We start from the raw sequence: 27,315 nt of genomic DNA, 5'->3' as shown, positions 1-27,315 counted from the left end.
TTAGCGTAGGGACCCATGTGGACCAGAGGACTTGCGCGGTGGTACACGGGGCAATATGGCTTGATCAATTCATATACAGTTGATGGTTGGTGTTGATTTTTAATATAGGACAAGCGGCATTAGTATCAGCCATAGATGGGATGTGCAGCCATTCCATTCTCTCCAGTTCACATTTTTTTTAAACTCTGCCCATAAATTTCCTATGGGATTAGGGTTTAGAACTTTTTCATGGCCACTACATTAGTTTTAACGTTGTTATTTTTAAAGGGGTTGCTCCTCAAAGCATGGTTGGTAAAAACGCATGCGTACCACATACATATATGTAAAGGAGTACAAATGTGCTTTAAAAATAAATAAATAAATAAATAAATAAATAAATAATAATAATAATAATAATAATAATAATAATAGTTTACATCTCTGTGCAGCTCTTCTGCCCAATGGGGCTGATCCCTTCCTGGTTTGCTCGTTGAGTCGTGACCCTGGTTTTGCAAGTCTATATCTCTCAAACAGTATATTTTTTTTAGTAATTATACTTTTGAAATATTTTTCACTTAACATAATGCATTGTTTAGTTTTCTCTGTGACACAACCCCTTTAAGCGGAAAACATAGGAAATATGCTTGGGCCCCCCTCCTCTTTTCTCCACACATAACCATGGTTACTATGGTCAAATAGTTTCATATTGTTCTATTCGACCAGAGGATATTTCTCCCAAACAACATGCTAAACTTACATGCTGTTCATATGGCATCTGTGGAGCGAAGAAATATGAGGTTTAATGAGTTCATCCTAAGTGGATGTGAACTTGCGACTTCAACAGTAAATGACTATGATATGACTTATTTTATTATGAAGGTTGTTGGTTATATGAGGGAATAAATACAGTATATCTATTTAGCTGGAATTTTATAATCTGCTTTATTACCTGTATGACACGCGAGAAGTCCCTTAAACTGAATACATAGTGAGATTTTGAAGGCATTGGAAGAAATGTCAGTGCCACTTGTCTGTACAGATCCATTGTGGCCCACACAAGAATCTGCAGAAAAAAATATTAAAAAAGCAATTACAAGCTTTGTCTTCAAGGGAAAATGTGTATCTGTCAACATAAAAACAATTTAAGATGTATCATTTCACAGATGGATGATGTACAAATGCGGAGGATCACAGTCAGTTAACCAAAATGAAAACGCGGACAATGTTATAAAATCAAACAGCATTTCAGCTTTAACAAAATCATTTTTTTCATTTAGGAGGTTAAGTGCACCTTTGTCTATTTCTAAAAATACTATTTCTATAGGCAAAATATGATCCTGCTGTCTTAATGTGTGGTGTCCTTGGTTTGGCAAGGGGAGCGAGAGAAATTTCAAAAGGAAATCTCCAGCAGCTTTTAATGCTTGCCCTTTGATCATGTGCCTTTTACAGTCCTGGCAAAGTACTCATTTGACTAGCTCTCTGTTGATATTTCATGACCTGGATGTAGAAAATATAATATGAAGTACATGAAAAACGAAACAACAATCTACCTACATAGTGATTTTCTTTAAGCAGCAGTTATGTATGAGCATTTCAGACACTTAGACTCATTCTATTTTCTGCTGCTGAGGTAACCTTAAAGTAATTGTATCCTCTGGTTTATAAGACAGGTTGGAATTTCATGGATTCTTTACTGAATTGGTACGCAGAACATAAAACCAATATTTTTTTTTATCTTTTTAAGTACTTTGCAACCCTATCTGAAAAAGTAAATTACTACCATGCATATGTTATTAGAACAGCTGGTCATCACATCCATACTAGAGTCTTATGAGGGAAGAAAAAAAACTTCTTTGCCTACTGGACTGTTATAAACACATGCCACATAGTCCTACTTTACATAAATGTTAGTAATAGACAGTCTTAAAATCTTTATTTATGTTTGTACATACAGCATTTTATGTCATTTAGAATGGATGCCTGTAGTGTTCCTACATTATGTTCTGCATTTTATGTGCGTTGATATTATAGAAAAAAGGTGGAAGTATTAAGTTAGACCAGGATTATGCAATTTTTGCCCTGATCTTTTGTCTATTTTTGGAGCATACTTTTTGCTGTACTTTCACCAAAATCGCCGCAAAAATGTTATTGCCAATACTCAATTGGCCTCGAAATAGTGGGGAAATCACAACAAAAACAAATAAAAAACACAACAAAAATGTGTTTACACATCTTAAAGCAGGACATATGAATATATCAAGGCAATCAGAACAAAACAAATTAAAATAATAGTAATAATAATAATTTAAAAAAATAACTGGACAAAAAAATCTAATGAATAAAATAACTCCATAACTATAACTATAACGCCCCTACATCAATTTGTGTTTTTAACCTTGACATACATTTACATAAAATTACCATATTGTTATTCTAATTTTTACCCAAGCTCATAACAGTATTTCAAAAAGTGGATAATATGTCACCTGTAATAATTGAATAAATGAACGGTTGCACAAACACCAATATTAACAGTATTTTCCAGAATTTTCTAAATAAATCCAAATCATACATAAACCCTCTGTTCACATGGAATAATTTTAAACAGATTTAAAAAAGTGAGCCCTACACGAAAGTGAGCCCTACAGCTGAGCCCACCCACTGTCCCTACCTACTTGCCTCAAACGGCAATAGGTAGCTGCGCACAACCACGAAGGCGGTCCATGCTCTGGTATAGGTGAACTCTGAATGAGACAGACGGACAAACACAAAGGGAGAGTCAAACAAGCCAAAGTCCAAACCAATCAGTAAACAGTTGGATAGTCAAAGGTCAGGCGGGAGGTCAGATAACAGTTAAATCGAGCAGAGGCATCGAGCAGAGGCATTAGGTACGGGGATCGCAGGAATAGACAGGGGGAGCTGGGATCAGGGTATGAACCTTAATAGCCAGCGCTAAGAGACTGGCTCAGCTTTCTTTTATTAGGATCAAGAGCCTGGTCCGGATCCCCATTGCACTGGCGCTCTGATCCTCGAGGTTCCAGACACGTAGAGAAAAACATCAATCAAACACACTTGCTCAGCTACGGCAATCAAGGCTAGGAGAGTTCAGTGTAACTCTTGCATTGCAGGAAGTTCAGAAGCAATCAGGTGAGTCACACAAAAGCAAAAACCTGACCCAGTTCACCCCAGGCTACTGCACATTCCTGAAACATCTTCCTACATTTTCAGTAAGAACACATGGTAAAAAAGATTAAGGGTATGTTCACACAACATATTTCCAGGAAAAATGCAATGTCCCAGAGCGGGTGTGCCACTGCAGTATATAGCAGGTGTAGGTCAATATTGATATGCACATGTATGCTCTGGTATAAAGGTGTCAATTTACAGTCCCACCACTAGATATTACTGTCTCCTATGCACTACATGGCACAGCTGAAGGAAAAGTAATCAGAGGGTTAACTGTATTTGTGACTTATCGCATGTATTTTAGTGTGTATGCCACTGTCTTTTCCACTGACTTGGAGCCGATCCCTGAGCTGGTTGTCTCACATTAGCCTCTCCTCTATTTCCTAGTCTATTACAGGCTGGAGTTTAGTGTCTCCTGATGTGCTTTTCCCCCAATTAGACAGCTCCCTGAAGGACATGTATTGTGAGGTAGAGCTAGTTTCTGTGTGTGTCAGTCAGAGTATTCCAGAAAGAGTGTACAATAGTGTGTTTCTGCTAAAGGGATTTTCCAGGGCTGGGCCTAAAGGCCAGGACCCACTTGTGGGGCATTATATTTTAAAGCTATCTTTTATTTCAAATATAGTCCATCCCAGCCATGTCAAGCTAGTGAAACTCCAGTGAGGCTTCTACAGACGGGGAGAGAAAACTTATGTACAATCCATGACATCGCTTCCCAGTCCGTACGGACACTAATTTATCGAACCTTTGCATGCAGCCTTAGTGTTCCCCAATTTAAAAAGGCAAATAAATTTCATATATTAAAAAAAAACAACAAAAAACTTTGAGATCATCAACATCAAATCTTTTAATCAGTCTGGGTCTGAGTGTTCTTAGCTCAACCGATTGTTAGATCAAGATCTCACAGCCCTAAACTAGGAGACCAAGACTATCACATAATAAGTAAATACATGAGACTTTGTCTCCCCGACAGAAAGTGGAGAGACAAGCACTCAGCTGTGTTTCTCTCTCTGCTTGTACTAGTAACTATACGAAGTCTGAACACTCAGATCCCAACTGAAACATAACTCTAGGATATGTGCTGCTTTTTAAATGATTGGGACATTTTAAACACTGCTCAATAGTAACCTAGCCTGGCCACTTTGGCATACAGTATATCCTAAAGCTATAGTAACTGAAAAAAAGGTAGCTTCACACGTACTGGATCTGCAGCGGATTTCACTCTGCGAATTTGCAGCAAAATCAGCTGTGAATCCTTGTACAGTGAAGTTGAATGGGGTTACATACCTGCAGTGGGGGTTAAAGGGGCCGGGTTACATACTGGCAGCTGAATGAAAACTCTGCTGTGGGCATGTAACCCCATTCAACTTCACACTACATGGATTCGAAGTGGATTTCGCTGCAAACTCATAGCGTGAAATCCGCTGTGAATCCGATATGTGTGAAGGCACCCTAAGACTAAGTTTTTATATTGAACTATTTAAAATAATTTTTTCCTCAATTTTACTATCTATTTAATCCCCTTCCTTCCTCAGCCACTTTTCATTTTTGCACTTTAGTTTTTTTCCCCTCATGTTTAAAAGGCCATAGCACTTGCATTTTTTTGCCTACAGACCCAGATGAGCCCTTATTTTTTGCGACAATAATTTTACTTTGCAGTGAAAGACTTCCAATCTTTCCATGAAATATGCTGCAAAACCAGAAAAAAATTTGCACACTAAAATTGGGGGAGTTTTCTCTTTACGTCATTTAACCTGTAGTAAAACTGACAAGTTATCTATGATCCTCAAATCAGTCCGATTACAATAGGAAACCTGTATAACTTTTATTTATTTTTTGCTGAACTAGAACAAACTAAATGTTTTTAAAATTGCTCAATTACCATCCTTTTAGCACCTTTATTTTTTGGTCTAAGGTGTAACTTTTTCGCCATGATCTGTACTTTCTACCAGTAACTTGCTTACATATACGTAACTTTTTTTTTTTTTTTACAATTTTTCTGGATTTGATCTGACCAAAAATCAGCAATTTTGCACTTTGACTTTTTTGCACTTACGCCGTTTACCATGCAAGATCAGTAATGTGATCATTTTATAGTTCAGGTGATTCCGCGGTACTGTGCAGAACGGCATCGTATTAGGAGGCTTCTCTGTATCCCCCTAACCCAAAAGATGTAGCCCGATGTCAAAATGGGTTAAGGGGTTATATAATTATCTTAGGTTTCCTGTTATGTACAGATGATTTTCTAACAGTGTCCTTCTTATCAACACAGACAAGAGTACAGTAACAGGTGACAGTAGTATATACAGACAATGGCTTTTCCTTACAATGTCTTAAAGGGGTTGTCCGGCGATAAAAAATTATTCACAGAATAACACACATTACAAAGTTATACAACTTTGTAATGTATGTTATGTCTGTGAATGGCCCCCTTCCCCGTGTTTCCCCCCACCCACGCTAGACCCGGAAGTGTGGTGCATTATACTCACCGCATCTCGTGTCGTCCACGGTCTCCGATCCTCAGCAGTGACGTCTTCTTCGGGAGACCGGCGGATCTTCCCGAGTGCCGGCCGCCCTCTGCAGCGTCATCCGAAGCTCAGCCGCGATTGGCTGAGCATAACTGTGCTCAGCCAATCGCGGCTGAGCAGCTGATGACGTGGCCGCGTCATCAGCCGCTCAGCCGCGATCGGCTGAGCACAGTTATGCTCAGCCAATCGCGGCTGAGCTTCGGATGACGCTGCAGAGGGCGGCCGGCACTCGGGAAGATCCGCCGGCCTCCCGAAGAAGACGTCACTGCTGAGGATCGGAGACCGTGGTCGGCACGTCACAGGTAATGTATAGCGCACCACACTTCCGGGTACACGGGTGGGGGTGGTGGGACAAGGGGAAGGGGGCCATTCACAGACATAACATACATTACAAAGTTGTATAACTTTGTAATGTGTGTTATTCTGTGAATAATTTTTTATCGCCGGACAACCCCTTTAAAAATATCGGAAATTACTAAAACAAAAATAGTCATGTACAGAAATATGTATCTCTTTCATTTTAATACTAATTTCACACAGTAAAATAAAAGCAAATTACGGCCGTAAAATGCAAAAAAATAATAATGTGCTACTTTTTTTCTTTATAATGTGTACACAGACATTTTTACATAAAAGTAGCACATTAGATAAAAACGGCCGTATTTTGCTGTGTTTGAACCTATCCTAACAGTCGCATCGTGAAAATCTGTCTTTTTATGCTAACTTGAAGTCCATAAAATGTGTGTCATTTCTCAGCTTAACAAATCTGACTTTGATTTAATAGTGCATATTTTTTTAATCTGGTTTCATCACACATTTACATTTCTATACTAGAGCAGTCATTCTGGATGCATGTCAAATAATCATGGTAACAGTCAAGAAACTAACAATATTGATAAGGACAATGTAACAAAACTGCCTAAAATAACTATTAAATTCTGGCAGTCAATTAACAAGCAATGTTAGTTTTCCATAAATCTGGGTTTATTAGACTTCTTTTTCCTTTATTGGCACAAATAAAATCGAAATGACAGAACATGACATTTCATTCTCTCTAGGAGCAGTCATAAAAATAGTATTTACAGTTCAGGGACAGAACACTGATGTTTGGGTCATATGCTACATTATGGCCATTGACTTTGTAAAGCTATAACAATAATGTGTGGACTGACCTTTCTAAACATTGCAAAGTTCACTGAGGAATTATCTAAAGATGATTTGGTTCTTGTCATAAAATATTTAATGTTGAGTACACAGTTATAATAAGATATGTACTGGCATACCAGAAGTAAGACACAATGGGGGAGCACTAATAAGCAAAAGTTACAAAATTGGGTTTAATGGTTAAAAAAAGTAAAAATAACAAAAAACTAATTGTAAATATAGCCTAAAGCAGTGATGGGCAACCTTTTGATCTTGGTGTGTCAGCATTTGGCAAAAAAAAAGAGTATAAGTCGGATGGTGTGTCACTTTGAGAAAAACCACCATAACTTTGTGATATTTATAGTTTAAAGCGCAACTATAATTTAAGTGACCAAAAATGAAACTTCACAAATAAAAAGCCCACATGTTACCCTTTAAAAAGAGCCCTAACTTGTGTGGATATATTCCCAGTTGTTCGGCTCAAACAAATACATTTTTCTCCTGGCTGACAGAAAGTGGGCGTGGCCTCCCCTCTCCCTCACACCACAGCTAGCTCTACTATGAATCAGTGGGTTGCTGGTGGAGTATCAGGTGATGGAAGATGGCGATCTGTGATGACAACTAGCTGGGATGACTTCTTTATATACTCCAGGGTTCTTCAACCTGTGCCTCTCCAAAACTACAGCTCCCAGCATGCCCTGTTAGCCTTCATATGGCAGGACATGATGGGAATTGTAGGAGCATTGGTATAGTCAGGCACTATGACAGATACAATTCTACAAGACAAGCAGGGATGTGTGTATATCACCACAAAGATGGCTGCATAGTGATGGCTGAGAATAATGGCTGCACACATGTAGCGGTAGCGGTATGATGGTGGCATCAGGACAACCTTACAACAGACCCAGCTAGGAGATCAGCCTAGGCGGGAGCGAGCGAGTCCAAGCGAGAACCTCAGCAGACGACTATCTATTAATTAATTATCTATCTACTGTACCTTCTATCACATATCTGTCTAATATCTATCAGGCAGCACAAGGATGATAGGGTCACCTCCATTATACTTGCTTTAGGGAGCTGGGAAAGCTGGGTGACCTTTATTATACTGGCTTTAGGGTTCTGGGAAAGCTGGGTGACCTCTATTATACTGGCTATAGAGTGCTGGGAAAGCTGGGCGACCTCTATTATACTGGCTTTAGGGTTCTGGGAAAGCTGGGTGACCTCTATTATACTGGCTATAGGGAGCTGGGAAAGCTGGGTGACCTCTATTATACCTGCTTTAGGGTTCTGGGAAAGCTTGATGACCTCTATTATACTGGCTATAGGGTTCTGGGAAAGCTGGGTGACCTCTAACTGGCAGAAAGAGTTAATACTACACAATGTACAGCCCCTTTGCATTCTGCCAGAGTACCCACCCATGTAATTCATCCCCCAAACCCATATGTAGTGTAGGGCAGGGATTTTTTGGTTAGGGGGCATTGATATCAGAAACAGTGTGCACATTGATTATACATGTTATTCCCATTAGGCTATGGTGGGCTCTGCTATGTTAGGGAGGCAGCAGGTGTCAGGTGCACTGTACCCACAGACCCCCAGCTTCCCGCTCTTACCTTCATTGTGGAGCCAACAACACTGCATCACCACTGAGCAGGAAGTAGTGGAGGCTGAGGTGTTTGCTGTCAGTGCAGGACAGGCTGAGGCTCGGGGGCAGGCTGTCAGCAGAGGTGGGTGATGGCCCCAATATTACTGATGTACAGCCCCCCTGCACTCAGCCAGAGTACCCCACCTGCGTCAGGAGCAGGGGCGGGGCTTGTCATCCAGGGATGGGGCTTGTCGGAACATTAATTTGCCACAAACAAATGAATAGGCTGATAAGCCCCGCCCCCGGATGACAAGCCCCACCCCCTGCTCCTGACGGCTAGGTTGTGGTTTAGGCTATGTTCCCACTAAGGGAACATATTGGGGGAAGGCAGCTGTCTTTTTATATAGATGATCATGATCTTCGTTAGCAAATGTCTATAAAGAAGAGAAAACCGCCTTCCCCCCGATATGTTCCTGGAGTAGAAACATAGCCTTACAATGTATGAATGAAAAGTACTTGCTCCATAGGTAAAATCCAGATATATGGAATGTTAGATTACAATGTGAACAATTAGCCTCTTTATATGCTAACAATTTAACACACCATGCTAACAATTTAACACATCTTGCACCACTTTGACTGGAATATTTTACCTGTTTAGAGAACAAAGAGTTTATCCGGCGCTATAAAACTGTCATTCAAAGAACCATAGGCTTCTAATTAGCTGCCGTACTATTGCAGCAAAACATCAGAGTGCTCTGTCAACTAACCTATTGTCAAAATCATTGCACCAATGAGGTTCACATCCAGCAGTAATAAGTAATAACAAAACCAATCTGCAAGATGTCAAACAACACAGAAAAAGAATGGGAGCTTTGTTCTTCCTATTATTTCAGTTATCTTATTTACTTCTAAAACTAAAGGCAAGCTAACAATAACTTATAAAGTCTTAGCTTTACTAAAGCCCCTATTACATGAAGCGATTATCGGCCGTATTCGCAGATATGGGCCGTTACGGTCTTGTGCAATAGAAGACAATGTTGAAAGACAAACGACAGACATGTCGGCTGATCGTTGTCTGTCGTTTGTCTTTCAACAGGTTGACAACGATCTGCTGCTGTCGCCCCGTGGAATAGGAACGGCGGCAGCAGACCACTGCTGTCTGCTATGGGATGCCCAGACGATCCAGCGATCCCCGGGCAGCCCCTCCCCCCTCAACTCCCCGCAGCCCCCCTTTACTCACCAGCTTGCTGCCGATGCATGTAATAGCACCGGCAGGGAGCGTGGGACAAGGGGCAAATGGGCGCTGACAGTGCTCTTTTGCTCCTCTCAGTGTAATAGGGACTTAAGAAAGGCACCATCAGAGAATTGCTTGGTGGATAGAACATGTATATACTTTCTTTTCCTGGATACTCAGCATTCCGATATACCTTGGAGATCAAGTCATCTTGAAAGGCTCCCTCATAAACCATGTGGAACATGAGGGAATTTATTCAGATCATATCTAGTGATGAGCGAGTACTAAAATGCTTGTGTGCTCGTTACTCGAGACGAGTATTTCCCGATACTCGAGTGCTCGTTTCAAGTAACGAACCCCATTGAAGTCAATGGGAGACTCAAGTATTTTTACAGGAGACTCAAGTTCGGTAGAGGGAAGGTCGTGTGAAAACCTGTCAACCTCAGAAATTGATGGAAACACAACAGAAATGGACAGGAAACAGCAGGGGCAGCATGTATGCATGCCTCTGAGGCTGCCTAATGGCACCATTATGCCTAATTCTGTGCAACAGCCTGGTTAAAACAGAGGGACAGGGGGGCTGTACGGTACTATCTGGTACTGGCTGGACCCAGATACACACTGTGATACCCCCTTACAATGAGCAGTGAAGTTTTATACAGGTGTACTACAAATCCCAGCAATACAGTGTAGTACCCACTAGTTTAGGGGGGGCTGTACGGTACTATCTGGTACTGGCTAGACCTAAATACACGCAGTGATACCCCCGTCCAATGATCAGCGAAGTTTTTTAAAGGTGTACTACAAATCCTAGCAATCCAATGTAGTACAGCAGGACCACCAGCCCCAAAATAAAAAAAATAGTACACTGAGCACTTCTTAGGGGTGTGTATGCAACACCTAATGTCCCCTTTCTGCCAGCAGCCGATCACCACAGTGTGCTGCTGAAATCGTGGTAGCAGCACTGCAAGTCCCAGCCAGCAGTCTGTAGTAATACCAGGGCGGTGGAGTCGGAGTCATGGAGTCGGAGTCAGAGCTAGTTTTGGCTGGAGTTGGAGTCAGAGTTGGAGTCGGAGCTAGCTTTGGCTGGAGTCGGAGTCGGAGTTGGAGTTGGAAAAAAATGTACCGACTCCGACTCCAGCTTTCAAAAAATCTTTAAAAAATGTAGAATTGAATTTTGATATGAATTTTACAAGTTTTGCTCTTGAAAATATATTATGAGCAACATTCTAACAGGACACTGGCCCTATTACATAAGGGTGGTCAGGGAATATATCAGTTATAGGACACTGGCCCTATTACATAAGGGTGGTCGGGGAATATATCAGTTATAGGACACTGGCCCTATTACATAAGGGTGGTCGGGGAATATATCAGTTATAGGACACTGGCCCTAATACATAAGGGGGGGTCATGGAAAAGTTGTCGGTCACTATTTGGCAGTTTGTTTCTGAGCTGGAAGAGTCCATTGTGTGGGGGGAGATTTGTGCTGTTCTCTTCCTGGATGCTGGATGACTGTATATGAGCAGCAGTGTAATATGAAGATATCCTGTGTAATATAGAGGAGATGGAGAAGACATAAGTAATGTAGCTGGGAGAAGATTGTGTGTTTTTCTTCAGTGTTTTATGGCTGTAGCTGTTTGTGTGTGTGCGTGCTATGGCTGCAGTAGGCTGTGTGTGTGCTATGACTACAGCAGGCTGTGTTTGTGTGTGTGTATGCTATGGCTTCAGCAGGCTGTGTGTGTGCTATGGCTGCAGCAGGCTGTGTGTGTGCTATGACTACAGCAGGCTGTGTGTGTGTGTGTGTGCGCGTGCTATGGCTGCAGCAGGCTGTGTATGTGTGCTATGGCTGCAGCAGGCTGTGTGTGTGTGCTATGGCTGCAGCAGGCTGTGTGTGTGCTATGGCTGCAGCAGGCTGTGTGTGTGCTATGGCTGCAGCAGCCTGTGTGTGTGTGTGTGTGCTATGGCTGCAGCAGCCTGTGTGTATGTGTGCTATGGCTGCTGCAAGCTGTGTGAGTGTGTGTGTGTGCTATGGCTGCAGCAGCCTGTGTGTGTGTGCTATGGCTACAGCAGGCTGTGTGTGTGTTTACTATGGCTGCAGCAGGCTGTGTTTGTGTGTGTGCTTTAGCTGCAGCAGGCTGTGTGTGTGTGTGTGTGTGTGTGTGTGTGTGTGCTATTGCGTGCCCCCACAGTGACCTTCTATATCACTGTGTGACCTTTATATCACTGTGTGACCTCTATATAACTATGTTTGACCCCTCTCTATATCATTATGTGTGAACCCTCTATATCACTATGTCTGACCTCTATATTACAGTGATCTGGCATTGTTAGCAGTATTTCTGTGTGTATGGTGAATATTTAGTTAGAAACATAGAAGATTGTCAACAGGAAAAGACCACCTTACTCTTAAACCAAGGTACCACTGTATATTATAATACTAGAAAATGTACCCAGCGCTGCCCGGGTGTAAAGTGTCAGTATGTTAATTAGATTTGTTCTAAGGTGCCCAGGAGGCCAAGCTAAACGTATTGTTTCATCAGTTAATCAGTGGAATTAGTGTATACCTGTAGTTAGTTGGAGGGGTTCTGTATACCCACAATGTATAGTTTTTAGGGGTCTCGCATATCTGTAGTGCATAGTTGGGGGGCTGTATACCTATAGTGCATAGTTGGGGGGGTCCTGTATACCTGTAGTGTGTAGTTGGGGGGGTCTGTATACCTGTAGTGTATAGTTAAGGGAGGTCCTGTATACCTGCAGTGTACAGTTGGTGAAGGTCCTGTATACCTGTACTGTATAGTTCGGGGGTCCTGTATACCTGTACTATATAGTTGGTGCTGTATACCTGTAGTGTATAATTGGTGGAGTTCTTGTATACCTGTAGTATATAGTTCGGGGGTCCTGTATACCTGTAGTGAATAGTTTGAGGGTCCTGTATAACTATAGTATAGAGTTGGTGGAGGTCCTGTATACCTGTAGTGTATAGTTTGGGGTCCTATATACCTGTAGTATATAACTGGTGGAGTTCCTGTATACCTGTAGTATATAGCTTTGGGGTCCGGTATAATTGTAGTATAGAGTTGGTGAAGGTGCTGTATACCTGTATTATAGAGTTGGTGTAGGTCTTGTATACCTGTAGGGTATAGTTTTGAGGTCCTGTATACCTGCAGTGTATAGTTTGGGGTCCTATATACCTGTAGTATATAGTTGGTGGAGTTCCTGTATACCTGTAGTGTATAGTTTTGGGGTCCTGTATACCTGTAGTATATAGTTGGTGGAGGTCCTGTATACCTGAAGTATATAGTTGGTGGAGGTCCTGTATACCTGTAGTGTATAGTTTTGGGGTCCTTTATACCTGTAGTGTAAACTTTTGGGTCCTGTATACCTGTAGTATATAGTTTTGTGGAGGTCCTGTGCACCTGTAGTGTATAGTTTTGGGGTCCTGTATACCTGTAGTGTCCTGTATACCTGCAGGGTTGTATTTACCCGTATGGCAGTGTTATTCAGTCACAGTGTGTCGGTATTGGTCATGTCTGGTATGGCGGTGTTATCCAGTCACAGTATGGCGGTATTGGTCAGGTCTGGTGTGGCGGTGTTATCCAGTCACGGTAGGGTGGTATTGGTCAGGTCTGGTATAGCGGTGTTATCCAGTCACAGTATGGCAGTATTGGTCAGGTCTGATATGATGGTGTTATCCAGTCACAGTATGGCGGTATTGGTCAGGTCTGGTGTGGCGGTGTTACCCAGTCACAGTTTGCCGCTATTGGTCAGGTCTGGTATGGCAGTGTTATCCATTCACAGTATGGCGGTATCGGTCAGGTCTGATATGACAATGTTATTCAGTACAGTATGGCGGTATTGGTCAGTTCTGGTGTGGCAGTGTTACCCAGTCACAGTTTGGTGGTATTGGTAAGGTCTGGTGTGGCAGTGTTATCCAGTCACAGTATGGCGGTATTGGTCAGGTCTGGTATGACAGTGTTATCCAGTCACAGTATGGCGGTAATGGTCAGGTGTGGTATGGCAGTGTTATCCAGTCACAGTATGGCGGTATTGGTCAGGTCTCATATGACAGTGTTATCCAGTCACAGTATGACGGTATTGGTCAGGTGTGGTATGGCAGTGTTATCCAGTCACAGTATGGCGGTATTGGTCAGGTCTGATATGACAGTGTTATCCAGTCACAGTATGGCGGTATTGGTCAGGTGTGGTATGGCAGTGTTATCCAGTCACAGTATGGCGGTATTGGTCAGGTCTGATATGACAGTGGTATCCAGTCACAGTATGGAAGTATTGGTCAGGTCTGGTATGACGGTTTTATCCAGTCACAGTATGGCGGTATTGGTCAGGTCTGGTATGACAGTGTTATCCAGTCACAGTATGGCGGTATTGGTCAGGTCTGGTATGACAGTGTTATCCAGCACAGTATGGCAGTATTGGTCAGGTCTGGTATGGAGGTGTTATCCAGCACAGTATGGCGGTATTGGTCAGGTCTGGTGTGGCAGTGTTACCCAGTCACAGTTTGGTATACCTGTAGTGCCCTGTATATACATGTACTGTATAGATGGAGTAGGGGGTCTACCAGTTATTACTGTGGATGTTATGAGGCAGCTTCCCTAGCAACCATTGCTCCCTGTGAAAATGAAAGCAGTAATCCTATTGGTTGCTAAGGCTCCAACTGCCGTGTCTGCTGCAGCTAATTATATCACCTGTGTTTGCAGTGAGGAGATTTTCTCATTCATCTCTATGGGGCGCCTCTCTTTCCCCTCCCCCTCCCCTCCTGTACATCTGGCGGGGACGGGACCTTCGCAATAACCTTCCCGGGCACCCAATGTATCTGTGTGCCAAATTTGGGGTCAAACGGTTCAGGCGTTTGGAAGTCTATAGAGGACATACAGACAGACAGAAGGACAGACAGACATACAGACTTTGATTTTTATGATATAGATAGATAGTAAAATGGAAAATTAGAAGAAAAAATCAACAAAAATTCTTTAAAAATATGTTTAACATAACATGATTTAAACAACAGATCATTTTCTGATGACACAGTCCCAGGACAAGCGCACAATCTATTTTTTTTATATAAAGACTTAATTTTAAACAATATGTAATTTTTTATGCCACATTCCCTTTAACCCTTAGAGGACCCGGCCAATTTAAATTTTTGTGTTTTTGTTTTTTCCTCCTTGTGCTTAAAAGGCGATAGCACTTGCATTTTTCCACCTAGAGACCCACATGAGCCCTTATTTTTTGCGCTACTAATTGTACTTTGCAATGACAGGCTGAATTTTTTCATAAAGTGCCCTGAAAAAACAGAAAAAAATTCAAAGTGTGGTGAAATTGAAAAAACAAACAAACAACGCATTTCTTTTATTTATTTATTTTTTGTTTTTACGCTGTTTGTCCTGGGGTAAAACTGACTTATTATATATGTTCCTCATGTTGTTACGATTACGACGATATGTAACATGTATAACTTTCATTGTATCTGATGACCGGTAAAAAATTCAAACCATTGTTAACATAAATATGTTCCTTAAAATCGCTCCATTCCCAGGCTTATAGCGCTTTTATCCTTTGGTCTATGGGACTGTGTCAGGTGAAATGTTTTGCGCCATGATGTTTTCTTTCTATCGGTACCTTGATTGCGCATATGCGACTTTTTAAATGTTTTTTATTACAATTTTTCTGGATTTGATGCAACCAAAAAAGCGCAATTTTGCACTTTGGGATTTTTTTGCGCTTACGTCATTTACCATGCGAGATCAGGAATGTGATAATTTAGTAGTTCGGGCGATTACGCACACGGCGATGCCAAACATGTTTGACAGCTGCATCCGAATACTGTATTAGCGGGCACGGCGATCTGACTGTGCCCGCTAATACCCACGGTCCCGGGCTACAAGCGGCACCCGGACCACGGCAGTTCAGAGCGCGGCTCCGCTCAGAATGCGGGGAGGCGACCCTGGATGTACGGGTACGTCCAGGGTCGCCTAGGGGTTAAGGGTGCCTTCACACGTACCGGACCCGCAGCAGATTGCTGCCGTGCACTGATTGGCTGAGTAAGACCGATGGGAGTCGGGAGCCTCACATGCAGCCGCGGCGCTGAGCAGGTAATGTACGCTCTCGGCGGTGGGCTGCAGAGCTGCAGGCAGTGGGGGGTTAACTCACATACTCACAGCGGGATGTCAATCCCACTGCGAGTATGTGCTCTCATAGGGATAAATGGCACTGGATCCGCAGGATTTGGCTGCAAATCCGCAGCGTGAAATCCGCTGCAGATCCGGTATGTGTGAAGGCACCCTTAAAGGGAATGTGGAGTAAAAAAATTACATATTGTTTAAATAAAAAAATAAATTGTGCCCTTGTCCTGGGACTGTGTCATCAGAAAATGATCTATTGTTTAAATCATGTTGTTATGTTAAACATATTTTTTTTGAATTTTAGTTGATTTTTTTGTTCAAATTTTCCATTTTACCATCTATATTATAATATACAGTGGTACCTTGGTTTAAGAGTAACTTAGATTGAGAGCGTTTTGCAAGAACAGCTCAAAGTTTTTCAAAATTGTAACTTGGTTAAAGAACATTGCTTTGGTTTAAGAGCTCCCTGTACTGGGCGGGAGGGCGAGTAGAGAAGGGACATGGTCTGCATAGCGTACTCTACAGCACTGTACTCTGACCCAGAAAGTCTCCCTCACCTTCCAAATCATAGCAGATCCCTTTCAGGCTGGGGCTTGCATCACAGCCTCATAGGGATGAATGGCACTGGAAATTGGCTGAGGATCCAGTGCCATTCATCCCTATGAGAGCACATATTCCGGTACGTGTGAAGGCACCCTAAAGGGGTTATCGGTTATTGGTTACATCCATCTTATGGAATCTACTAAGGTGGTCTCACATGCCCAGTTCAACTGTAATCTCCTGGTCTGTCACAGAAGTATTGACAGTTAGCACATGAAGGGATGTGTGTGCTACATTGCACAGTGCACAGTTCTTATTTAGAAAGAAAACCAAGAAATTATCAGATGAGTGGAGGTGGAAAGTAATACAATGATAAGTTAAAGGAGAAGTCCGGCGAAAATTTTTATTAAAGTATTGTATTGCCCCCCAAAAGTTATACAAATTACTAATATACACTTACTATGGGAAATGCTTATAAAGTGCTTTTTTCCTGCACTTACTACTGCATCAAGGCTTCACTTCCTGGATAACATGGTGATGTCGCGACCCGACTCCCAGAGCTGTGCGGGCTGTGGCTACTGGAGATGATGATGGCAGGGGGACACTGAGGGACACAGGGCACTGGGGGGACACTGAGCATCCCTCTGCCATCATCCTCTCCAGCAGCCACAGCCCGCACAGCTCTGGGAGTAGGGTCGTGACATCACCATTTTATACAGGAAGTGAAGCCTTGATGCAGTAGTAAGTGCAGGGAAAAAAGCACTTCATGTGCATTTCCCGTAATAAGTGTATATTGGTAATTTGTATACCTTTTGGGGGGCAATAAAATACTTTAATAAAAATTTTCGCTAGACTTCTGCTTTAATTTACTTAAAACTTTGCACATTTATACTACTTTACAATATGTACGTATGTTCTGAGAAAAGAGCACTGATTGCCTGTGCAATGATTGCCTGTGCCTCTATGGCTTATTTCTCTGTGTGAATCAGGGGAGAGCAAGTGAGTGAAATAAGCAGTATGGGTAAAGTTTGTGTTGGATACTTCCAGATGTTTTGTTGTGGCTGACTGTGTGGCTGTTGACAGGAATGGAGACTTTAAGGCAACAGAGGGACAATATTAGTTGTACGGTTCACATTAACCTTCAGTATGAAAGCACATTGTTCTGAAAAGTCTGAACTGCTGCTGGGAGACGTTACAGGGCAAGTTCTAACGTTCCACAATAAAGTCTTAAACATATATATATTTTTAATGTTCTGTGCCAAGTGCTGGCAGTCATGCCTGAGGCCCAGTATTGCCTCAAGCACAACTGTCTGTCCTAAGTGACTCCTGTCCAGGCTGTCATTGTAGCCTCACAATACAGTCTATACTTGGTATAAGAAAAGCTTTACAATTAAATACAGAATATTACATGTACTCTATGTGCACTGAAATAAATCAGTACCAATGAGACATCATAGTCATATCATGTTTTTCACTATATTTTTTCCAGAATTCAGGTGCTGACAGTTAAAAATATTTGTAATAAATATGGAGCTTTATGCAGCTCAGTTAATTTGTTATAGTGAATTGACAAACCGGTTTATTTTTATTTTGTTGAGACAGCTCTCAGTTACCATCATTGTCTTCATTCATCATCATTTAACTACTACAGTATATGCTATTTGTAAGTAATTTGCCCAGTTTATTTATGTGAGTCTGTTTAAAAGTAATTTCAGTTAAAGTGACACTGTCATCCCCTTTTTGGTAGTGATGAGCGAATAGTGAAATATTCGAATATTTGATATTCGTACAAATATCTACCGAATATTTGAATATTCGATCGAATATTCGATCCCATTAAAGTCTATGGGAACAAGTATCCGATTATTGAAAAACATCTATTCGACCACTTGGAGGTAAAAACGGAAGCTGGGGGATTTGAACGCTTTTCGAATATATATCGAACATTCGGCGAACTATTCGATAATATTCAATAGATCGAATACCTTACTATTCGATCAAATATCTATTGGATCGAACAGTATTCGCTCATCACTATACACACGTGTAAAGGGTAAAATTTGCAGTTTTCATACCGTATTGTATATCATACTGGTACTTGTTCCAGTAAAAAGTGATCTTTTATCATCTGCGGATTGTGCTTCCTGGATGGGGCTTCACGGACGCAGAGCCAATTAGCCCCACCCACATCACCACCATAGGCCCCTTACCCTGGTGGCATCTGCACATAGGCCCCACCCCTTCGGCGGCCATTGGTATGGGCGACCTAAAGGGGGTGTGGCCTAGACCATTAGGCTAGCCCTTCCAATGGCCGTCAAGGAGTGGGGCCTAGATGGCTATGACGTCACAGAGGGGTGGGGTCTACTGCGCCATTATGGTTGGGGCTAAGAAGCGATTTGATCGAGAAGCCCCGTCCAGTTGGCACAATCCACAGATGAAAAAAGATCAAGCACCATGATGTATGCTATAAAATAAGGTATGGAAACTGCAAAATTTACCCTTTACACCTGTGTAGAGAAGTCATAAGGGGCTGACAGTGTCACTTTAAATTTGAAATACCATTGTCATATCGAATGAGCCCTGATCTGACCCACAGCCTCTGTCCACCATATTTGCTGGACTTGCGTTAGACAACAAGGTGACGGTACCGACACTGCTAAGTGCAGGGACAGTCAGATGGTGAGAGTAGTCAGTAGTCTGCGTTAAACCAGCCAGCAATGTATAAACCACAAATCAGACTCAAAGTCCAATTCAAGCCAAGGGTCAAAACCGAGAGGGCAATGCAGTACAAAATCAAAATCAAAGGGAATATTGTATAACAAGCTGAGGTCAGAAGCACAGTCAGGGGTCAGGTACAAAATCAGGATAGAAGCCAAGTTCAAGAAACATTAGAATTGGTCTAGTACACAGGATATAGTAACAAAGAATAAACACTAGTGAAGTCAGGCAAACCAAAACTATCATTGGCAGCTATGGAGTATCAGCTGTTCATTTAAATCTTCTGCCCCTGATTTGATGATGATTGGCCTATGTACCTGCCCCGGCTAGACTGTTTCTAAACAGCATCAGCCAGAAGGGCTGGTATAGGACTGTCAGCCTGCCTCCGTTGCCGTAGCACCCCAGAGGGGACCTCCGTTGGGGCGCAGCCTAGGTATTTTCAAATACCGCAATACTTGCAGGAATAGTGAGCTAGAACTAGCATGTCTTTTCATCTCTAGTTTTAGTAAAGTAAAGAAAATGATTTTTTTTCATGTTTCCATTGACTGGCAACATTAGGGGGAGACACAGCGCCTCTGCCGCCACAAGTGGCTATATCCTGAACTTCAGGACTTCAAAAGCCCAGGTCTCAACAAAGTAAGATATCTGAGACTCCCCTAATGTCAACCTTAAAAACAAACAAAAAAAAAACTTTTAGATTTAAAATTAAAGTCATAGTACATTTTAGTTCACTATAAAAAAAAGTGTCAACACATAATTATGGCTCCTTGTGGTGATCATGGTTTTACGGAAAGGAATAAAATACATAACCCAGCACTTTGTTACTAACTGACCATATTCCTGATTACAATGCCGACAGAAAATGTAGGACCCCGGGCCCTTTGCAACCAGTGGTTCCTAACCTAATAATAATAGACAAGGGTTTACTGGCCCTTATTAGTTAGCAATTAAACAGAATTGACATGTTGTGGCTTATTTTAAATATTATATTTATTTATCTAGCATGTGTAATCCATTCTACCTTTATTTATGGCTGAACATACAGATTTGAAAATAAAAGAATGCAAATGACACTGTTGCTAAGTGTATTAACCTCCCCCCAGAATATGACAAAATGATAACACATTTCCTGTTGAGAGCTCTTCAAGGACAAAAATATGATGTGGCGATGTATTCATTAGATTCTAGAGGTTATTATGATTTACTTAACATTGTTATTTAAAATTAATGAATTGTGCATTTCTTCCTGCCTTAAAATATTTTATTTAATTTGTCTCCTTCCATTATGTGTACTATGTTATATATGGGGTGCTGGACTACACAGGTAAGAAAAATCAATTTGCACAAATTAAGTGCACATTATCCATTTTTCAGTGTCAGAAAAAAGCAGGAAACATACATTTAACAGAAAATTAGAAAAAAGGCTCTAAAACTAGTAAAAGTGAAGACTGACAGCTTAGTTTCTTTACACTACATTTTCTGTACCATACTGCCTAATAAAGCAATAACATATTGTAATTTTCATGGATTTTTTTTAAGAATGCGAGGGATGGTAGGGGATGGATAGTTTCCTAGAACATAGTGAGTTCCTGAGAATAGACAAAAGAAGAAGAAAGCATGCCATAGAGAATCAAGACTGGAAATCTTTAAGATGGAGCAAAGTTAAAGGGACTTATCTGTCCAAACTCTTTCTCTTTCGAAGTAACATAAGGTATATTATTTTTAAATTGGCAGCTCTACAGTTCTATGGGGAAATCAATTATACTTTTACATAAGGACTAGAGATGAGCGAACCGGGTTCGGGTTTGAGTCGATCCGAATACGAACGCTCGGTATTTGATTAGCGGTGGCTGCTGAACTTGGATAAAGCTCTAAGGTTGTCTGGAAAACAAGGATACAGCCAATGACTATATCCATGATTTCCACATAGCCTTAGGGCTTTATCCAACTTCAGCAGCCACCACTAATCAAATGCCGAATGTTCAGGTTCGGATCGACTCGAGCATGCTCAAGGTTCGCTCATCTCTAATAAGGACATATTGGCAGTGCGGGATAGAGACAACCATCTGTATAGTCTGGAGGAAAGAAGAGAAAGGGTGGACATGATTGAAACCTCTAGGTATTTTAAAGGACTAAATAAGAAGTGTTTTTAGAAAAAAACTGAACTCAAGAATAGTGATGAGCGAACATGCTGATGTTTGGTTCGGATCCCGAACATGAACATAAAAAAAAAAAAAATGTGATCGGTTTGTGTTTGTGTTCGACGAACATTCACATACAAATTAGGAACATACAGTAGAAGCATAAATTTTGCTCTACGCAGTTGCATTGATTTGGTAATGAACTCATAATTCTAATGGCATATATAATCATGGCCCTGTGGGACACTGACCTCTTACCCACTTGTTGTCTTGTATTTCAGATAAAAATAATTATTTGCTTTATCATGACGATATTACAAGTCAGCAAAAATTAACAATAGGAATATGTTTGGAAAAAGGCTTTCATCAACAACTGAAACAAGTTTTATTTTCATATTTATTTTCCAAATCTACATGAGGTCATTGGGGGAGATTTATCAAACATGGTGTAAAGTGAAACTGGCTCAGTTGCCCCTAGCAACCAATCAGATTCCACCTTTCATTTCTCACAGACTCTTTGGAAAATGAAAGGTGGAATCTGATTGGTTGCTAGGGGCAATTAAGCCAGTTTCACTTTAAAGTGACACTGTCACCCCCTTTAGACATTCTGACATCTCTACACAGATGTGAAGGGTAAATTTAGCGTTTTTCATACCTTATTTCATATCATACATCATGGTGCTTGTTCAAATAAAATGTGTCCTTTTATCCACTGCAGATTGTGTTAAGTGGGCGTGGCCCTAGCGGCATTAGCACCACTTAGCCCCGCCCACAGCACCATCGTTGACCCCGCCCCCTTGACACCCATTGGTTGGACGACGTAAAGGGGGTGAGGTCTAGACCTTTCGGCCAGCCTGTTCAAATGGCTGACGAGGGGGCGGGGCCAACTGTGGTGTTGTGGGCGGGGCTAAGTGGCGCTAATGCAGTGAGGCCCCACCCACTTAACACAATCTGCAGTTGATAAAAGATCACTTTTTACTTGAACAAGCACCATGACGTATGATATAAAATAAGGTATGAAAACCGCTAAATTTACCCTTTACACCTGTGTAGATATGTCAGAATGCAAAAAGGAGGTGACAGTGTCACTTTAAACCATCTTTAAAAAAAAAATTCCCCATTATTTCTATATAACCTATATTTGATTCTCAAAGGCAATTGAGTCTAAGCTTTTTTGTTGAGAAATCTACCTAAATTTCTTTTAGCAACACTATACACAGATCATGACAGGGGCAGGAAGAGCAGAAGCTACCAGTAACCGTAACATTGTCTCCTGTTTAGGCAGCATAATTTAAGCAATTTAAGCAATAATCTTCTTTTGTATACACGTCAATGATCAAACAACGAACTAAAAATCATTTGAATGTGGATCGCTTCTTTTGAGCTGACCTCAAAATCATTGTTAATCGTTCCCAAGTCTTTCAGTGTAAATGCTCATCAGTCCCAGTATATAGATATGAAAGCAATTCCGATCTTTCACATTATATATATGAGTGCAAATACGATCATATTTACTATCGTAATTACAATAGCATTAACGACTTTTCATAGCGATTTTCCTTCTTGTCTAAATCGATTAACCCCTAGGCAACCTAGGACGTACCGATACGTCCTGGAAGTCTGTCCCCAGACGACCCTGGACGTACCAGTGCGTCCTGAGCTATGAAGCTTCATAGTAGGTGGGGGCCGTCTGCAATCAGCAGCTGGCACCTCACCATTAATGACACGCTGCAGCGATCGCGCCGCTGCTGCTGAAACAGACCGCCGGAGGTCTCTCACCTGCCTCTGTGCGGTCTGATCGGCGCCCTGGTCACTGAGCCTGCACAGGCAGGCTCAATCAGCAGAGCACCGATAGCACTGATCAATGCTATGCCTATGGCATAGCAGTGATCAGTGTAAAAATGAAAGTGATGTATGTAAAAGTCCCCCAAAGGGACTTAAAATGTGTAAAAAAAAAAGTTAAAAATCACAAATACACTACCCCAAAGCCCCTCCCCCAATAAAAGTTTAAATCACCCCCCTTTCCCATTATATAAATAAATAAATAAATAAACATATAATATACCGTAGCGTGCGTAATTGTCCATTCTATTAAAATATAACAAGCGTCATTGCAAACGGTGAACGGCGTAGACGAAAAGAGGGGAAAAAGTGAGCGGATTACCGATTTTATGTTACATTATATATATAAAAAAATAATAAAAAGGGATCCGATCTTCACAAATATGGTATTAATAAAAACTAAAGATCATGTTGGAAAAAATTACACCCCATACAGCCCCGTAGGTAAAACAATAAAACTGGTATAAGCGTCACAATAGGCCTATTTTATTAATATTTATTTGCCAAAAAAAGGATTTCATTAAAAAAATATATATAACATTAGAGAATCTGTGTAAACCTTCATATGGTTGTGTTCGGACTGACCGATAGAGTAATAGTATCATTTTGCTTTTACCATATAGTGCATTACGTAGACACAGGAACCCCCCAAACGTTACCATATTGCATTCTTTTTTACGATTTCACCTATTTATATCTTCATAAATAATATATTTGGGATTCTATCATACATGTTATGGTAAAATGAAAGACGCCATTACAAAGTACAACTATTCCTGTAACAAACAAGCCATTACATGGCCTTGTAGATAGAAAACTGAAAGTGCTAGAGCTCTTAGAAGGGGAGGAGGGGAAAACGAAAGCGCAAAGATCAAAATTTGCGCGGTCCACTGGGTCATTTTGGGCCTGGTCCTCAAAGGGTTAAAAGAAAAAAAATCCCCCCAAAAATCCCCAAACGAATGATTAAGCGATTTATCTGTAAAAGGACCCTAAGAGTGATGACAGATTATTACCATTATTATGCAGAAAAGGTTTCTAGCATTACAGGATAGGTTGACATTGTTTATTTGATGAACTTGTTTTCATAATGGCCATCCATATTTTATAGGAAATGCTTTAAAGCGAATCTGTCATCACGAATATATCATATGAAGTGGTGGAACCTGTGCATCTATGTGACAAATAACACTTTTTTTTTATCTTAGAGTAGTGTCATTAAGACAGGCCTAGGGTACAGGTAACCTGCTGTTTAATTATACATGCTCTTTTGAATATTTAACAACAAGCAGGGCTCAGCTTATGTCAGTGAGCACTGTCATGCATGCGTTGTGAAGTCCTTTTGTGGTGTGGTGAGCATTTGTAACTATGGCCTTCATCCTGGCACATACATTGAACATGCTTGACATTTGTGCAGGGCTTGCTGATAAACTGAGCCCTATTTGCTGCTGAATATTCAAAAGAGGTGGCATGAAATTTATAGCAGGATTGCATGCCCAGGGCACCCTAGACCCTGCTCCAAAGAGACAGACACAGCTTTACCAGGTATTGGTGCTAATTTCAATAAAAATGGATGCCCAGGTGCCGCCAGTTCATGACATTTTGGGGGTGACTAATTCACTTTAAATACTTCGGATTTGGTATTGTATTATCTAGAACCAGGGCCGTATTAACAGCTGCCACTGCCCTAGGCATTAACCTGAAAACACCCCATCTTTACTCACCAATTAGCATCATGATTTTCTAGTTTCTGAACATCATATTGATATCTGATCAGTCTTAGGCCGCGTTACCACATTTACTGTATGTCACCACATGCAGCCGAAGTCAATAATTCTGGTAACAGAACAGGACTACAGAGAAAGGAACGGAAGCCTGGTTTCGGCCACCTGCATTTCTCTACATGTACAAACATTGTATGAATCACGTTTTTCATGGTTTTTAACTGCATACATAAGCACATTTCCACATTGAATCAATGATTACAGCCTGCATATTTTCTGAGGGAATTCTCACCACATTGGTAGTTTTTTAGGAAATAGCTCCAGGCGTCACATTTACCACTCCAGACCTGACCAATACCACCATACTGTGACTGGATAACACCGCCATACCAGACCTGACCAATACCGCCATACTGTGACTGGATAACACCGCCATACCAGACCTGACCAATACCGCCATACTGTGACTGCATAACACCGCCATACCAGACCTGAACAACACCGCCATAATGTGACAGGATAACACTGCCATACCCGACCTTACCAATACCACCATAACCCCCCACCACCACCATGATTTACTGGCAAGTCTGAACGGGAGGTGGGATAAAAATAAAAATAAAAAAGTCCCCCCTTCCCCCTGTTCCCTGCTGCTGCCCCCTGCAAGGTGCTGCTGTAGGAACCGGACCACGGGTACCTAGTGGTAAATACAGCCCTGTCCAGAGCATCAGCCTCAACACAAGGCATCCATAGTAACTGAATTACTCCGTACATTTATTTAAAAATTTATACACCAATTTAATATTTACATCATATGTTGGACATACAAATAAATAAAGTTCTTACTCTGGAGTATCTTTTAAGAGAAGTGTCAAATCCACATTTAAAATGCCAATCAACAACTGGCTGAAATATGCTCTTCATTGTTTCATCATCAAATGCATCTATAGAAAGAATATTCAAATGACGGAGAAGCCGAGGGGTAACTTCATGTCTTCCACCAGCAGAAGGCGCCATGGCTAGAACAATTGATGTATCCTCAATTTTGATCAGGTTTGTGTCTTTCCTGCATGATACATAAAATCATTGAATTAGATTAGAACGATTTTCATTACATATAAAAATTACACAGGCATACTGTATTAATAAAGACTTCATAAGTCATAATATTTTACAGTGGACCAAGCTTTCAGGTCTTCAAAAGATGAACAGGGGATTAGATCTCACATGCTGTCAGACAGAGATGATAGACTGCCACCAACTGTGGAGAATAGGTTATATTCTAAATGAAATACTGCTTTCCTTTAAAAAGGTGCTAGAAGTAAATCACTGTGATGGACATTTCCTGGAAGAGCAAACAGAAACATACAACAAAGAAAGTTTTTTTTCCTCCTCTTCCTAATATCATGTTGGAGTGAACAGAATCTTCTAACAATAGCAGAAAATGGAACACAAAATGAATTTGAATGATAGGGCATTTCATATACTGAGCCTGTTGTCGTTTTTATGTTTCTTTCCCACAGCGGGGGGTCATGCAAGCCTGAACAGTTCCAGAAAATTGTGGAATATAAAATGTATGTGCATTTTTAAGTACAGCAGGAATAGCTGAAGCTGGATGTTGTCTATAAAAATCATTTTATTATAGGAAATCTGTATGCGGCCTGTATCATCACAATGTCATTAAGCCGGTATAGTCAAAGGGAAACTCTGCTGCTTTCATTGGTTTTATGGATTGATTTGGGAGAAGAGGAAGTAGCCTTTAACGGTAACTCATAATATGTAAATCTTATTCAGCATGCACAGAAAGCTTTATTAAATGGCATTACAATTTATTATACATTTACAGTATCCATTTGTGTGCTGAGTCTGCATGTAACTCATATGTCCAGTAATATAACTGAGTAACGCATTTACCTGTTTATCTAGGAGATGCACCTTATTGACATTATTTCTCTAGGCTCACAATGGTGTCACTTGTAGCTTGGGAGCCTGCATTGCTAAAACACTAGTGATAGCAGAGAAGAATATAATGCTGCCACATTTTATGATATACCTTTACAGAAGCTGATATTACTTACCTTCATTTTTTCATTCCTATCGAAAAGAGCAAGCACCTTGTAAAGGAGAAGTGCTACCTCTTAAGTACTTGTGCCTATAGCAGCAGGCTTGCTGGGCCCAGTATTATACTTGGCACTGTGGCATTCTTTCAAATAAAAAAAAAAAACTATTTGATTCATCTTAGTCTTTGATTGTTACTTTTTTGATATGTTGAGTACTAACATTTCAAAAACAGACTTCATTGCCTGGAGTCAGGGCCTTTATGGTCAGCGTTTATGCTGCTTTTAGCACATTGACTGCTAAAACTCTGTTGTACAGACTAGCATGGTGTTGCGGTGAGCCCAACACCTATGGCAAATTTCACATGATAAAATCTGCCTTTATACCATGAGCTGGCAATGTACTGTACATGCTATCATTTATATCATGCAGCCATTGGCTGCAACATACACTTATTTAGTGTGGCATGTCATTATTGTGTTCAAGTAAAGGGATTGGAG

General features: G+C 41.1%; 1 protein-coding gene across 1 annotated transcript in view; it reads right to left on the bottom strand.

The window, feature by feature from the left end:
* The window catches only part of LOC138783023 (dynein axonemal heavy chain 3-like), an 877,176-nt gene that overhangs the window by 251,952 nt on the left and 597,909 nt on the right, over nt 1–27,315 (bottom strand). Inside the window, exons 44-45 of the mRNA XM_069957145.1 lie at nt 25,604–25,823; nt 929–1,042 (exon numbers count right to left, since the gene is read on the bottom strand). Coding sequence (XP_069813246.1) covers nt 929–1,042; nt 25,604–25,823 — 334 coding nt within the window. The remainder of the gene's footprint in view (nt 1–928; nt 1,043–25,603; nt 25,824–27,315) is intronic.

The sequence above is a fragment of the Dendropsophus ebraccatus genome, chromosome 1 (genome assembly GCF_027789765.1).
Source record: "Dendropsophus ebraccatus isolate aDenEbr1 chromosome 1, aDenEbr1.pat, whole genome shotgun sequence".
NCBI classification, from domain to species: Eukaryota; Metazoa; Chordata; class Amphibia; order Anura; family Hylidae; genus Dendropsophus; species Dendropsophus ebraccatus.
Note: the sequence above shows the minus strand (reverse complement) of the source record. Positions and strands in the feature narration are given on the sequence as shown.